General features: G+C 39.7%; 2 protein-coding genes across 5 annotated transcripts in view; both read right to left on the reverse strand.

Annotated features, from left to right (window-relative positions):
* Positions 1 to 12,782, reverse strand: part of LOC147215182 (calcium-activated potassium channel subunit alpha-1a-like) — an 88,309-nt gene extending 75,527 nt beyond the window's left edge. The window contains exons 1-2 of one of the 3 annotated variants that reach the window (XM_086139849.1): positions 11,854 to 12,782; positions 716 to 859 (exon numbers count right to left, since the gene is read on the reverse strand). In XM_086139849.1, coding sequence (XP_085995975.1) covers positions 716 to 859; positions 11,854 to 12,087 — 378 coding nt within the window. In that variant the 5' untranslated portion in view covers positions 12,088 to 12,782. The remainder of the gene's footprint in view (positions 1 to 715; positions 860 to 11,853) is intronic. The other 2 variants (XM_086139850.1, XM_086139851.1) reach the window with 2 other exon arrangements.
* Positions 12,783 to 13,449: 667 nt separating this feature from the next.
* LOC147215183 (disks large homolog 5-like) overlaps positions 13,450 to 16,429 on the reverse strand; it is a 31,748-nt gene continuing 28,768 nt past the window's right edge. For both annotated transcript variants that reach the window (XM_086139868.1, XM_086139869.1), the window contains exons 32-33: positions 16,023 to 16,132; positions 13,450 to 14,794 (exon numbers count right to left, since the gene is read on the reverse strand). In XM_086139868.1, the coding sequence (XP_085995994.1) occupies positions 14,691 to 14,794; positions 16,023 to 16,132 (214 nt within the window). In that variant the 3' untranslated portion in view covers positions 13,450 to 14,690. The remainder of the gene's footprint in view (positions 14,795 to 16,022; positions 16,133 to 16,429) is intronic.

Below are 16,429 nucleotides of genomic sequence, written 5' to 3' on the forward strand. Positions count from 1 at the left end.
TGTCAAACTGACAAAAATATAGCATAATCTCCATCATACCGAGGCTGAGTTTGTTCATCTCGCGATCGCCTGTCTTCGACTGAATGCCCCGTCATCGGGTGGAACACGAAACCCGATCGGATAATCTCGTGTCTTCATTTAATCCTGTTGTTCAGTATAAAGATGATTTGGTCATAATAGCATCTGTTGTCTACCAGGCGCCATGGCAACCCCTTCAGTTGACCAAATACATCTGGTAAGCTTTGCATGTCCCTCCCCTCTCATCTTCAGGCCCCCTGGACCTATTTCTCCATTGTCGAGGGGTATTATGGAGTGTTTGACCTTAATACGTTGTTTAATTTACTCTTCTTTAGTCTGCCAGCATTGTTTTGAAATATCTGTGTTCCTCTCTGAGGGATAAACTAGCAAGATGTGTCATTTGCAGTGTATTTATGTATTCGAAAAGCAAAACGCAGTACAAGGAACAATCAGAAGCGCAATCGTTGAGGGCGAGTGTTTCCACAGCAAGGTGTCTGGATTTTTTTAATAAAAATGTTTTGCTTGTTTATTCATCCTCAGGAACAGATAACGGCATTGATGGGTCAGCACCATCGCTTGGTTGCCATGGCCACGTCACCTGTCACCGTTGACATCTGATAGTTTTCCTCCATTTACGCTAAAGAAGCTTGATATGTCAAACCGAAAAAGGAAAGTCATACGTAAACGCGTAACTTACCAGGACTCTGCCTGTCAGTGTCTGAGCTGATATCATGACCCCGGCCCAGTCTTTGACCGAGGTCATCCAGCCCACCTCGCTGGCCGCGCCGTCGTCCTTGTCCGTTCTCTTGATGCCATCACCTGTTGTGATCCGATGGGCATCCTAGAAGAATTAAAAAGATGCAGACAAAAGCAGATAAAATATGGTGCATATTCGGGTCTCAATATCTTTGAAACTTGCAGAATTCAGCAGTAATATCCTAGCTCTCAATCGCCATGTGGTTTATAAACATAAAGCCAAAGCAGTCTATACCGGTATATGATATAAGAGAATGGGAATATCTAATTGTGTTATTATTTTTATTTTTTACAAGTGTGGGAGAGATGTCCTCTATTTTCTGGACAAGTTAAACATTTCCAAAATATGCAGGGGCACAAGTATGTGTTCACACACACACACACACATAGAGTAAACACACTGAATGAGAGCGGCGAAAAGACTCCAGGAGTGTATCCATGGCAGCCACCGAGCTCCCGGTGGTTCTGCTCTACTGAGTGGGCTGTCTGTCTTTCTGTCTGTCTGTCCACCTGCTGGGACTTGCATGATTCACAGAGCAGGAAATTGAGACAGGATGTAGAGGTCAGCCATGCTCCCTGACAAAAGTCCTAGCAAGTTGCAAACCAACACATCAACACTGACATCCCACAATACCCATTTTCTAATACCGCGTGGCATCGCCTTCTCGGTCCTTTCTCCGGCTCTTCGGCCAACTCACTCAGTTTGCACGTTCAAAGGGCAAAGAACGGCTCACGGCGAAAAGCGTTCTGATTTTATGGGCAGTCTTCTTTTGTCATGTTATTTATATGCAAGATCACAACATGCCACATTCTCAAAACGCAGAGCTGACAAATATGTGACCCTGAGATATGGCGGCTTCTAAGAACTCCTGACATGCGACCATCCAACATATGTTGTGCTTCAACTACTCCATCAATCACTGTGGAACTGAAGAGGATGCGGCAGCCTCATGGTAAGATATTCTGGTTATAAACATTTGAAGTAGATTTAGGAGGAATGGAAACAAACATAAATTATGCACAGTAAATAAAAACATAAACATAAATACAAAAGTAAATTTGCCTCTTGAAAAATATAATGCATATTGCTTTATATTTACTGTTCACTCTGGGACGTCTATATTTATTTCTCTTTTGACAATAATAAATCAGGGCAACAGAATCAAGTAATTTTCAGAGGTGGTGGCCAGAGTCCAGCAAACTTCAAGCAACCTATGGGAATATGAAATTCTGCCAGACTGCAGTTCAAAAACAATCACAGAAAACTGTTCCTTCCAACTCAGCATACAATAAAAAAAAAAATTGTAAAGTAATATGATGCATCACTTTCAAACCTGCTTAATATTCAGCCATCAATTAAAAACTACACATCTGACAATGAACAGAAAAAAAAATGTAACCTCAAAAATTTAATGAATGTCAATGAAATATCAGTTTAATTTAAAAATGAGGCAGCATGTGATAAGGAAAAATGTTTTTTTTTTGAAAAAATGAAACATACTTATCACCCAAATCACGAAATCAAAATCTCATTTTCCAACTGAAATGCAAATATAATCACAAACATTTGACGTGCTTTCCGAGTAAAATAGAAGTGGTCCCATACTCCAGCTGATGTACCCTCATATATACTAATATGATATTAGTATATATGAGCATCTATATTTGATTACACTCACAATGCGACAGTAACTGAGGACCTAACTGCTTATTATTCTTTTCCTATATCTATTTACCTTATTAAAATCGAAAATCGAATTCAGATCTAACAGCCAAAAAAATGAGTGAGTATTCGGTGCTGTTTATTTTAGAGACGCACGGAGGAAGAAAATGATGTTCCCTTTGCCATTCAGCTACCTGCTGAACCAGGGTCATCTTTGACTCTATAAAGCTAATACGGTGGATAGCTTGCGACTCCGCAGCAGTAAACTAGAAGTAATAGCCGTGTTATTTGAAGAGCCTGCGGTCCCATGCACCATAAAGGACGTGATATACTGTAGTTCATATGAACGTGTTTATAGTTCTTCTGAGGAGCCGTTCTCAAAGGCTTGGTAAAAGCCCTGTTGCCATAGAGGTCAACCAATATCGATTCTAATCGGGACCAATACGCTTTGCCTTTTCTTTACATTTTTTTCTTTAGGCAATATAGAACACTTGCATTTGGGAGAAACTCCATATCCTGTCATTGTATGAACTCTATCCAGAGGCAACGAAGCAAAATGAAACTAAATATATACCTGGACTTTAAGCAATTCCAAAAGCATGCAAGCGGAACACAACAGCCGGGTTTGTGTCGTGTTCGAGGGAGCAATAGCAGTCAAGTGTTTTTAATTGGAATTGAGTTTTCATCTCGGAGCACATCTCACAACCTCGCTGAAAACAGGCAAAGGTCAGAGTTGAACGGCTAGTCATTCATGACTGACTGCTGTCCAATTAGCCGGTCAGGGGTTTGATTTGATCTAAAGGTCACTCACACACACAACATAGTGTGTACATGCTTTTTCTGAAATGATGTTGCAATTACTACAGATTTATAAGGAGATTTAAAGAAAAGATGACTAAATTGATAAGCAAAAGTAATGTAGATTTTGATTCACTACAACTAAATAAATAAATGCACACGCACACATATATGTATGTATGTATATGTGTGCGTATAAATAATCCATTGATATCATTTAGCGTCACCATTTCATACAATGTATATTGGAATGTTATTTTGACTGAATGGAAATAGAGGTCGTTTTTTTCAGGAGAGCAGCAGCGAGAAGAACAGAAGCAGTAACTACAACCACTTATCTCATTTTAACATTTTGACGGATAGTCTCAGCCTCCAAATTTAGATTTCTGGTATCTTGCCTTAATCTAGTCTTCCTGACACAGGGGGGCATTGATCAACCCTAATCATTTCTCAAAAGGAGACCACATTAAATTAGAAGAGAACATGTGCCTCATGACACAATTTCTCCAATGGTGTATAAATTATTGAAAAATATATGAATAAGAATCGTATTAATAATGAAAGCAGCCAGCTCCCGGCAGTGGAAAAATGTCCAGATATATCCAAGCCCTTGTGACTGATCGATGGCCCCTCAGCTGTAGGAAGAGACACGATCCATCTCAAATATGCACCAGATTTGGCTTTAAAAGCTTGTCCTTTTGTTCGGTGAATGACAGCTGGAATAAATGTCATTATTTTTTGATACTGAGTTAACGGCAAATAACAAAGGACTAAGCTCAGTCTGGCGGACAACTTGAATTCAAAAGAGGACATTAATGCTGTTTTGAATAATATATGAATTACACAGTAAATGAGAGAGAATATGGTGCTAATATCCGGACCAATGCTTGATTTTTGGAGCCGATACAGATATTTTGGAGTAAGATATTCTAATATTGATAAATGGGGGGGTATTTTTTTTGTTCTATTTTAAATTAATATGACTCTGACATTTGCCATAAAAGTAGCATTAAAATGTTATCACAGCCGTGCTGCATGCAGTATGATATTGTTGAAAAGTCTCTAACAAGCAGTTAGTCTGGCATCAGCTTAATGTCAGAAAGATATCAGGCAGATAATAAATTACAGTTGAAAATTAAATCAGTTTCATGCTAAAATCCAGTGGCCATCCAACAGAATCAATGTTAAAGCATATTAAATGTCCTATTGCAAAGAGGTAGAATTGGGATGTTTTGGAAAATGTTGAATAAAATAAAATAAAATAAAATAAAATAAAATAAAATAGTACAATGTAGATATTAAGTACAGTGAAATTAAATACAAATGTTAATGCCCAAACAACACTGGGCAAATCCTGGTATTCTGATATTGACTGATATTGAACTGTCAAAATAATCTCATTATTAATGTTATGATTAAAAAGAAAATCTGTACTGCTAAAAGAAGACAGTACTACATGGTTGTTTTTTTTTCTGTTTAAACCAATTGAATCCTGTAATATCAAAACAACTCCAAGCATACTCACAGACTTTGAAATCATTCAGTCTATCTCTGGTTTTGAGGTAAAATGCCAAAAGGCTCTGGCACCATCAAGATGTTTAACATTTGCGACCTGTTAGCTCACACTTATATTATGCAACACAATAGCTGATGCTTCATGAACTAATTACACAGCCAATTAAACAAACACAAAAAGGGATAGACAAAGTCTCTTTAAAACGATCGACAAGCTAAATGCCAAGCTCTGAGACTCCTGTCAAAAGCTTAAGGGTCTTGATGTTGAATAAATCATGGGGTCTTCCAGTGCTTTGGCTCTTTAAGTCCATTTGGGAGTGCAGGGTGTCATGTGTTAAAGCTCTCCTGTCTGCAAACAAAATGAAACTGACACTAACCACATCAGATTTATGGCTCTTTTTTATTGAATCATGTAGCTAAGGGCCGGCTTGTTTTCAGAAATGGGGAACAAAAATTGCATATTTGTGAAATACTTTACGAGAACCGATGTACCTTTGTAACGTGTAACTACCTCTCGTCGATAATGTGCTCTCCTCTCATAATTACAGCATTTTCAGACAGCACTCACAGGCACCACGAGAGTGACTCTGTACCCTCCACACCCACCCACTCCCCCTTCCCCGGTGCACCTGACACATCTAAGGACACTGACTCAGTGCCAGGATACACTCAGAACACTCGAGCTGCACACAACCTCCCTTTTCACATGGCCTCAAATAAATCATCCAAAAATGAATAAAACACATCTGAGCACGAGGCCAATGTCAAGCACATGCTAACTGCTTAAGAAGGGCATCATCAGTGCTTTTGCACAAAACAACCTCCAAGCTCTGAACACTGAATAATAATAATATTGCGTTGACTTTTTTTTTAATTCTGACAGTTACCGAATTGCGATAGAAGTCATGAGAGTATCATAATGGGAATTTTGTTATCAGTCATTCATGATCTATACCGCTTAGTGCCACGGGTGGCTGGAGCCTATGCCAGCTGTCAGTGGGTGAGAGGTACAGTTCACCCTAGACCTCGCCAGTCGCTCATGGGCCCACAAATAGAAACAAAACACTATACGATGCAGTCCCTCCGATGAATCGATTGCATGTTTTTTCAACTGTAAGGGGAAACCGCGGGACTCCAGAAAAACCACACGGACGGAGGGAACACATGCAAAATCCACACAGAACCGGGGATGGGGAGAAGGGTTGTTAACGGTGGTGGATTAGACAATTGGCTTTAAATGGTTTTTTTTTTTTTCGACAAATTTAAATGCCAAACATATTGTTGCAGCGAACGGAAAAATGGAGGCGGATGATGTGATCGTTCGGTCAGAAATGCACACATTCAGCATGGTTTAGGAGCTCTCTCAAGCTGGATGCAAGTTCACTCACAAGCCAAAAGCACTGGTACATGGTACGGGGCTCAGTTTAATATAAAACACAATTTTATACAATCTATCTATAGGAGGGGATCCTTGCTCCATCTCTCAATCAGTTTCGGGTCTTGACCTGATAACTGTTGAAGATCGCTGTGCTAGACCATAAACTTTTCAATATTTACCAAATATGAAATAGTGTTACGACACATTTTAGCTGAATAAAAAAGTACTTGGATTTCAATATTTCAGTCAAATATATAGGACGGCCAGGCAGTTGTACATGAGATGAGCATCAAAATATCACCATCCATTTTTAAGGCGTAAAGTCTTGTTGATTTGTCGAACCTCTATCAGTAGATTTAACCCCTCCTTTGAGAATCATCTCCCCTGTACAAAAAAAACATTATCAAAAAACAAAAATAACAAAACCAAATCTTACTACACACCAGACAGATAACTATTATGTATCAAAGCCTCACAAATGACAAGTGTCATTGATATGAATGGGAACGCAGAACAACAAACATGGGCGATTACGCACGATAGCTACAGGGACAGAATAGAAGGAGGCAGAGAACGCCCTATAGAGGGAAAACAGACCAAGATTAGGAAAGAAAAAAGAGGAAACTGATTATCCACTTCCATCTACGAACAATGCACTGAAAGCTCCTTGTTTGGACTAGTAATGATATGCACAGACTGGGAGAGGGAGGGAGGTGTTCCTCCAACACAACCTGCCACATCTCACAGCCGAGACAACTGCATAACACTAAGAGATTTACTCTTATAATGAAATCCTTTGCCTTCTAGTTGCTTAGCAACAAAAGTACTGATTTATGGCACATACCGTATGTATGTGCCTGACACTGCATTTCTGACTTGGGAGGTTGATTGTTGGACAAGAAAAATAGGACGAGAGGGAGTCAGAAAATGAATCCTAGGAGGGCTTGGAGTGAAAGGATGACCCGTGTTTGGCCGGCTCCCACGGAGATGCCACAACAGGCTGGCTGAGCTCACCAGTTTCAGTCTTAAACCTGAGTAAAACCGCAGAATCTTACAACTTTCTACTCATCTACAAATATAAATAGGGTGGAGGTTGATATATTCACATGCTAAATGGACTATTAATCAGACCTGATAACAGAATAATAGTTATTTATCGACGTCAACAGCAGTCAGTGGGAATACAGTTTAAAGGGAAAGTATGTCCTTCTTGCTAAAAGGAGTGTTTAAATGTAAACAGTCACAATGAAGGTCTGACAGCATCCAAGCAGCTGCTTTCCCGGAGCAGATGTTGCCAAACTTTTTATGAAAGCACGATCACACAGAGACTGGGAGGCGATGGCCTCTGCGAAAGAGTTGTTAAAACCAAAGGCTTGATAACTGCCCACTCATCCATTACAATGGATTAACTCAATGTAATGCACTCTGATTGGAATTTTCGGACTTTAAATCTGATTCAAGCCAAAATTGCAACTTTAAAATCTTCCCCAGTCTACGGTCTGGACCCGAAGACCCTCAGTCCAGATCAAAATGAACTTTGGGACTGCGTGAGACATTTGATTACATCATTGCTTTGGCCAGTCGCTGCAGTAATTTGGTTAAAGGTCATTGGTCACTATGGTCACTTCACCTGAGGGAGACCAAACTTGCATTTAAAACATTGTGTTCTGCACAGTAAAAAGTGGTGAGGCAGCAAGTGTTGCTTGCTTTTGTTGTGCACTGGCGCTTTTATAGATGCACACGACGATCTGATGAATTGCACTTTCAAGACAACCACAGAGAATGGAGGCTATTATTCCAGTTACATGGCCCTCAATACCTTAAGATATTTGGCGAGACATCATTTTTTATGGAGACTCGGCTAACCTACATGTCGGTCACAAAGTGTGAACTGGTCAGTTTTTTTTTATTTAACTTATTCGAAAAAGCTATTTTATCCTTGGTTGGTACTAATGAGGTGATAATAGGACCATTTAGGATGTAAATGGAAGCGAAAAGGGGGTGCTTTCTGAATGGACAACATGCCGCTGAAAGCCGTAATACAAGGACATGATGTATTCAGGTGTTGACAGCAGGTGGTTGATATGCACTGCAGACCTCTTTGGTGCGCTCACAGTTTAGAAGATAAAGTAGCCACCAGGGAAATTGTTTGGTTGCTACCCCCAACTCGCCCCAAAACTTGATTGCCTTATGCTCATACTTTTTTTGGATTAGCCAAAAAAGTCTAGATTAAAAAGCGTCATAAAAATATGCAAAAGAATTTGCATGTGATGAGCAAAAGTCCGTTGAAAGATACAGTGAATGATTCTTCATTCATTCATTCATTATATATACTATTCATCCTGCAGGGAGGCAAAAGCAAGATTCACCCTGGACCGGTTGGCTGGTCGATCACAGGGCCAGACATAGAGACAAACAACCCTTCACTCTTTCATTCATAAATCTGCGCAATTTAGGGCCTCTGATGAATCAACTGCATGTTTTTCGACTATCAAAAGAAATTGGAGAACGCAAATGTAACTCAAGCAGATACTGGGAAAAAATGCAAACTCCACACAGAAAAGTCCCCTGTTGGAAACTGAACCCCTTTGCAGTGAGGCAGTAGTGCGAACAACTGCCCAAGTAAATGATTTATGCATTTTGTTTTTTGTTCTGCTATTATCAAATGTGCAAATAACATTCCCCCTTGCTATTATGTCACGGACGCCTATGGGAAGACCCATCAAGAACTTTGTCAGTTTTGTTTGTATTTATAATTGCAACTTGTAAAGTAGACTGAGAAACTGTCGGATGAAAATAATATATGCATATTTTGCCCTGATTAGTGTCGTGACCTGATAGACGCAGTGTTGACAAATTTTTATGACAGTTCAGGGGACGCAATACGCCGATGATCGCAATCTAAAAGGCAGCCAAAAAGCTTTTAACCAGATGGATGATTCCTTTTTTTTTCTTTGGCACACTTCTAACATTTCGTACCAAAAGCAACCGCCTACATTGACTATGCCACGAGCCAAGCTTGGGAGAGTAAGGCCACTGACAGGCAACCGCATGAAACACACCTACCTTAAATGTCTTTATTGATCTCTATGGCTTAGAATATTGCTAAAAAGGCTCAACAAAACTCAACTAAGTACGTAACTTGGGAGTAGTTAAACCACTTATTTGAATAACTCAAAAACATATTCTGTATATATATATATCTATGTGTGCGTGGGTCTATGTGCACACACATATATAGGATATATTCTTGGGTAGCAGCCCTAATTGAAAATACTCTGAAAAGGTCAGCAACATTCTGCCTGGATCCAGTTCTTGATGTTTTTCCTCTTCCATTAAGCCTGTTTCAAGATGAAAAGCTAACAAAAAAAAAAGCTCTGTAAAGACACAAATGTAAACATCTATGAGACAATAATCAGCATTCTTTATCTATGTGGAGCAGCACAGAGTTATCGTTGGTTCCTAAAACATCTAAACAGAAAGATATGAATTTGATTCATTCAATACGCCACTGAAACAATGCAGATTTTTTTTCCCAACGCAGAGCTGTTGACAGATGGTGTCATAAAAATTTTGAAGTGGAAAATCTAGTGGCAGACCGCTTTAAATGTTATGAAAATGATTTCTAGGGATTAAGGAAGCAGAGTATGCACGACCCTGCATATGGACACTTAGATACATGACACTGGTGAGAAAAATGTGCATTTGAAATCCAACAATGGTTGGCTTGTAAAGCAGCACCTGAAGCTGCGTGCCCTGAACTATTCCTGACTTTCTGGAAAAAAAAATGCACCGCACAAATGACAAATACACAAATGTATTCATGGGTGGTTTTGGAGCAACAAGAACTGAGCAGTTTTCAGAATTTCATGAAATTAGCTCTGTGTGGTTGCAGGCCTTGGTGACTTTCATCACTGATGAATCTGTCCATTATTTCCCCCATTAATCAATTAATCAGATGTTTAATCAGGAAATATCAGTGTTTCCCAAAACCCTTGAAAAAAAATCTGCAAATATGCAAAAGTAAAGAAATGTCAAGGAAATATGATATATATATCCATTCTGCTTATCCTGCACTCAGGATCGTGGGGGTGCTGGGTGCACCCTGGATCAGCTGAGGACAGGGCCACAATATATACATATATATATATGTATCTGAATATATGTATGTGTGTTTATATACTGTATACACTCACATACACATATGTATATTTATATATGTGAGTGTGTGACTAGAGAATGTAGAATATATATTGTCGCCCTCTTGAAATAATCGCCCAAGTCGCCCAATGGGCGAAAAAATCGCCCAATTTTTTCAAGTTTTCCAAAAATCACAAAAAACTGAGCAAAAAATGACAATTAGTTTCGGAAGGGGATGATATTTAAATATGAACAACAGTCACAAGAGACATGGCTTTTGATTCAAGCCTGTTATCAAAATATTTGGCGAGTAACTTAATACTTGAATTATCAATGAATATTACAGGTTTAAAATGGCTGGTAAGAAAAAAGTTTTTTTTTTCTACTTTTTCTGTGGCTGTGGCTCAGTTGCTCCTAATGGCGTAGTTAGCGCCTTGCATTGCAGTTCTGCTGCCACCAGTGTGAGAGTGTGTGTGTGTAACTCGGTGAAAAAAAGCGCAACATTAGTGGAGACCATTTACCACAAGTATTTCTGATATAAAATATATAAGATTTGTTTTAAAGCCCACCTTGCCTTGAATTTTAACTCCGGGAGAGCATTCATGGCTAGCAGTCAAAACACTGAACATATATCATTTTCCAAATCAGAATAATCTACAGGTTTTTACTCTAAATAATAAAAAAAAATGTGGTGAATTACTTTAATTCTTCTGTTGAAAGCAACAGGCAGGAACCTGCCTCTACTTGTTTAACTAAATGTTTCTCGCAATTTCCCTCACTTTTTACACATTAATTGAACAGTAGACTGAAAAGCGAGACATTACAAAGAACGTTGTCATATAAAAACAGAAGTGGTTCCGATGCCAAATATCAATGTTGGTATTACATAAGACAACAACATATTTTTGGTCAGGTGGGTGAGCCTCCCTTTAAATAACCCTCACAACAAGTCTCAATTTTAGAAGCCCCTTCAGCAAGAGGACACAGTAAATTTTCCACGGTGAGAATAATGAATCCTTTTGAAATCACAAGCTATTTATGACAGTCAAGCGATTCAAGTCATATTTCAAGAAACAAATGTTAAAATCCCACCTGGTTAAATGTGACAATTAATTGGTTTATTTAACCTTCTCATTAAAACAAATGTTTCCATTTGAAGTCTAGCATGACAAGAGTCAATATACTCTACATCAAGGAAATATTTTATCTTCTGAATATCGGTGATTATTAAGGGAAGCTGTATTAGTTGGAACTTTACAGTATATGTGTGTGAGTGTGTGTAGCTCAGTTCTCACACATAGCCTGGGGGGGGGGGATTGCGCACCAACAAGTGTCCATGTCCTCCACTTGTATCAAACCTTGAAGGAGAATGGCAGCTGCTTGTTTCAGTGTGTGACTGAGTGCATGTTTCACCCCCCGTGCCCTGAGCCCTCCTGTTGAAGGGGTCTTTACACACATTTAATCACGAGTCCGTCTCATGCATCAAACTGGCAGGACACCCTGCACTGTTGCACAAATAAGACATCAACCCTGCACTAATTGACAGCACCTTGAGGCATGGAGGGGATGATCTCAACCGACGTACCTTCTTTTTAGCGTTACAGTGGCAGCAAACAGTCCACAGGTATTTGAGAGTTCTCCACAGCAGGATTATGAAGAGACCCCCAAAGAAAGTGACCATGGAGGATGCGAGGAAAGCCCACCACATCCGCTGCCCGTTGTTGTCACAAGGCACATCCGATGAAAAGGGGATGATCATATCCATCTTGGTGATGTGGATGGACGGGTCCGGGTTGAATTTCTCCCGGTTCTTCGGCATGATCGGTTCGGTCCAGCGCCACCACCACCACCACCACCCCCCCTCCCTCCCCCCTCTTCCGAAGCAGTCAAGTCCAAAGGGGTTCAGATGCTCCGGGGAGCTCCAGCCAGCGCCCCCTGATGCCCCAGCGGCTCAGCCATGTTTGGTCAACCGCCTTCCACACATCTGCGCTCTCATCGGGGTCAAATCGGCGTGGAGGGGAGAGGGTTCGGGAGTGCGTGTGAGTGGGGGAAGGGGGGGGGGCGCCCAAAGTCAAATACAGTCACATGAATAACGATTCAAAAATTTAAAAAAAAAAGGGTAAACTTGAAATAAAGATGTCAGGCGCGCTCCTCGCGGTGCGCTTTCATTGCCTTGGATTCGTGCGTCACCAACACGATCTGTGCGTAATTACTTGCAAACTGTTGCAGAAACTCACGATTCCTCCGGTACCGGCGGCGGATGGGTGCTGAGGTGACGGTGTGGATCTTGTGGAGGCGTTGCGCTCGTCAACGGCGACTCACTCACTCCACCTTGTTCGCCGACGCGGCCCTACCCCGCACCGCACCGCCCCGCCCCGCACCGCACACTGTTGCGCACCACGCGATGGAGATCGCACCTCCGCGTTAATCCTCGCAGTTTAATAAAAAAGTAAGAATGTTAAGAATGAAATAAAAAAAGGAAGGTTCCCATCCGGTGGACGGCGCCTCCGGGCACACCCTGGTCCCCGTCGACGCTCCGCACGCCGGGGATGGAGCCGCGGATTCACAGGTAGCGGGGGAGGAGCCACCGGTGACGGGCGGTGCCGATCTGGATGTCTGGTTATTTATAGCAGCCGCTTCATTGCCGTTTAACTCCCAGTTAACGTTTTAATATTAAACTAAGATTCATGTCGTTTGGATCTCTGAATAATAATAATGTGAAACGCCACTTCAAATGGTTCGCATTTCATCATTTTCTTCAAAGCACTCATGTCTGGGTCATTTCTTCCATTAGACATACAACACACTTGTCTGATGTTTCTTCAATAGACATTATTTCATTACCACGTAGTCTCTCTCAAAACCTAAAGAATGCGTGAATATGAAGATGTTCTTAATTTGAAAAAAAAAAAAAACGGAACTGCAGATATAAAGTGTGAATGAAGATGATTCACCATGTATGTGAAACCAGAGGCTTCAACTTACTCCTTCCATTAGATACCTGGATATTAAGGAAGCCAAACATTGTACATATAGCTCCATCAATCCAAACCTGATTGTTTTTTTAAGTTATATATACTTTTCTGAGCGAAGAAACCCCGAGCATCAAGCTGCACATGCATCATGGAAGATGAGGATGGTGTGTAGAGACATGAAAAAAAAACAAGCATGGCAGTTGAGAAAGACTTAAACAGTTTAATCCTTCACGTGTAAAATAATGACGGGGAAAATGATCTTACATTTCATTGTATTTCGGGTTTAACTTCAGTATGTTTCACTTTGGAATCCACTCATCCACGCGGGGGTTCATCCTTTAGGAATACACTCAACGTGGGAAACACAGACCGTGCGACGGTAACTTACTCCCCCCTGGTGGAGAGCTTAAGTATTGAACCAAAATGTCCAACTGGGTTTGGTCCCTTGACAATAACAACATTGTCAATCATTCAGCAAAACTTGACTGAGGAAATGTCACAGTGAGTATCATAAAACAGAAAACATGTAATTTTCATTCCGTTAAGAGTACCCTTTTTTAATATTTAACAGAAATACCTACATGTATAGTATGAGGAATGGGGAATACCTGTCCTGAAGGCTTTCATTGAACTTGAAAATGATACATCTGTGAAAATTCATAATATGCTGATAGCAGGAAGTAGATACAAAAATATCCCTTATTAAAGTGCCACAAAACTTTTTTAATGTCACCTATGGCAATATCAGCAGAACACACTCACTGACAGTGTGTTTAATCACATTATGTTGTAGTTTTGTTGATCCCAAGAATGAAAAGTGATCAGATGTATTTTATGATGTATGACCGACAGAGTGAGATGTATAAAGAATGAAACGTCAGAAATAAAACACATGAAAAGTAACTTGACATAAGCTGTAGGAAGTAAAACTTGTCTAAATCCTCCTCTATAAATAGCCTTAAGTAGAAAATAAATGTCTTGGTAACTAGCGGACTTCATTAAAAAGGTTTAAGACCAACATATATCATTTGATAAATTAAAATTGAACCAAAAACATGGTAAAGGATCAGAATGGTCTATTTCCATCTTCATTTGGAGTTAAATTCTCAGCTTTCTATGGTACATCATACTCACATGGGATTAAGGGGCTGCTAGTACATATAGAGGAAAAATTAAACATTCAAGTAAGCATTGTATTAAATATTAGTGTAAACAATCCTATCCACAATACAGTACATCACTATCATAGTGGAAATAATACAGCATCATCAATATCAGTGCTGGTATTGCTATTTGAAGACGGTGTATGTGTTTGCAGGATTGTGCGAATGTTGTACCTGTTTACTGTGTTCCATGACAAAGGTTTTGTATGTGCATGTGTGTGTGTGTGTGTGTGGCTATACAGCCTCTCCATTGGTTAGTCATGACATAGTGAGAGGTGAAATCTCTACAGTGTTTCATCAGGAATCCACAGTACTTTACTCTGTTCTTGCTCCACGATGGTCATTATTTGAGTGCAAATGTAGGAGATGCTGCCTCCCTGGATGATGCCTGGTAGAGAGAAAGAAGCAAGTATGACCGTCTGATCCAGCCTCAGGCTAATTGGATGTAATTATCCAGGTGTGTAAATAGCTGTATATTTTAGTTATGAATTAATCATATCATTTGGCTTATTACGCTTATGACTGATTATAAGGAATTCACTTTTTCTGATCAATTGCAGCTGCTTAAAATGAAAGCGGTCATTGCTATTTTCTGTTTGAAGAAGTTGACCCAACACCTTTTTCCATTTTGAGAGGATCACTGCTGGTCTACTTTCATTTCCAAAGTCCTTCGCTTAAATCACCTCCTTTATGGAGTCATTTATCAACAGGACATTTGGGTGTCAGACTGTCTGCTGGTCCAGATACCAGACTTTAACTCTGACTTTTGAAAGCAGATAGTTGCTGTGTTCAAAAATGTGACCTACTCAATGTATGACACCTCATTTCAAGGTGCATATATTAAAATTAGATCTCAGACTTTGTTAGCTGCTAAACTTTTATGTATTCTTTAATCATTTTCTTGGTTACATTTTTCTTTTTCCCTTTCCGTAAAAGGGCCCAACTGTATACAGTTTGTTTGTCAACTCGTTTGTTCCATTTCCAGAAATTGTAAAAAAAAATTTGTCTATCTATGCAGGATGACACACAGCCCTGGAAAAACTTAAGAGATTACTGCAAAATCATCAGTTTCTCTGATTTTGGTACTTATACATATATGTTTGGGTACAATGAACATTGCTGTTGTATTCAAACTATTGGTAACACAACTCTAGAATTCCAAATATTCAAACAAACATATATGTATAAATAGCAAAATAAAAGAAACTTATAGTTTCCCAGTGGTCTGTTAATTTTTCCAGAGCTGTTTATAGTATTGTAGGATTGAAAAGACTCACAAGGACTCTTTCAGTAAAGTGAGCTTTGAGTGGTGTCAAATACAAACACATTGTGTGCTGTATGGAAACCACAGTTAACAACGACACACTAGCAATGATCCTCACAAACTAAAGATGAATGATCAAGATTTGCTGATTGATTTGTAAAGTATGGTAATTTGTTGAGGTACCAACTGTGATAATTGGGAAATATGAACCTGCATGGTGAGTAAAATTATAAAGTTCAGTCCCAGTGACTCCAAGTAATGAATTACCATAGTTGTGGTAACCCAACACAGCATTTTATGGATGTTTGCAAATGCTCTGATTCTAATATCGTTTTACAAATTCCCAACTCACCTGTGAAGAAACGGCTGTATTCCTGCTCTATTTTCTGTGCTGTTTCAAACTGCTCCTTGGAATATTTCTGAGAGAGTTTATCCCGCAGGTACAAAGGGTCCTTCTGCTCTCTGAGGAGACAACGTCAGTATCTCTCAGCCAGCTAGAAAGTCTCAATCCACAGAACAATCATAGCATGTCATAGGAAGAGTAAGAAGCAATTGAATAAACTTCCAAAAACAATTCTACGGCTAGAATTGTAAAATAAAATGACGTTGCACATCATGCTAAGTTAGCCATGGTAGCTGTTTTCTTTTGTTTTTTTCTTAAAGTGACTGGCTACATTTCTACTCTCCCAAATCAGCTGTCTTTAAGTGCCACATAAAACATCCTGAAAACATCAGAATTAAATGTAAAATTGTGGTTCC

Source organism: Fistularia commersonii, chromosome 32, assembly GCF_037954325.1.
Source record: "Fistularia commersonii isolate RoL2024-O1a breed Wild chromosome 32, RoL_Fcom_v1.0, whole genome shotgun sequence".
NCBI lineage: Eukaryota > Metazoa > Chordata > Actinopteri > Syngnathiformes > Fistulariidae > Fistularia > Fistularia commersonii.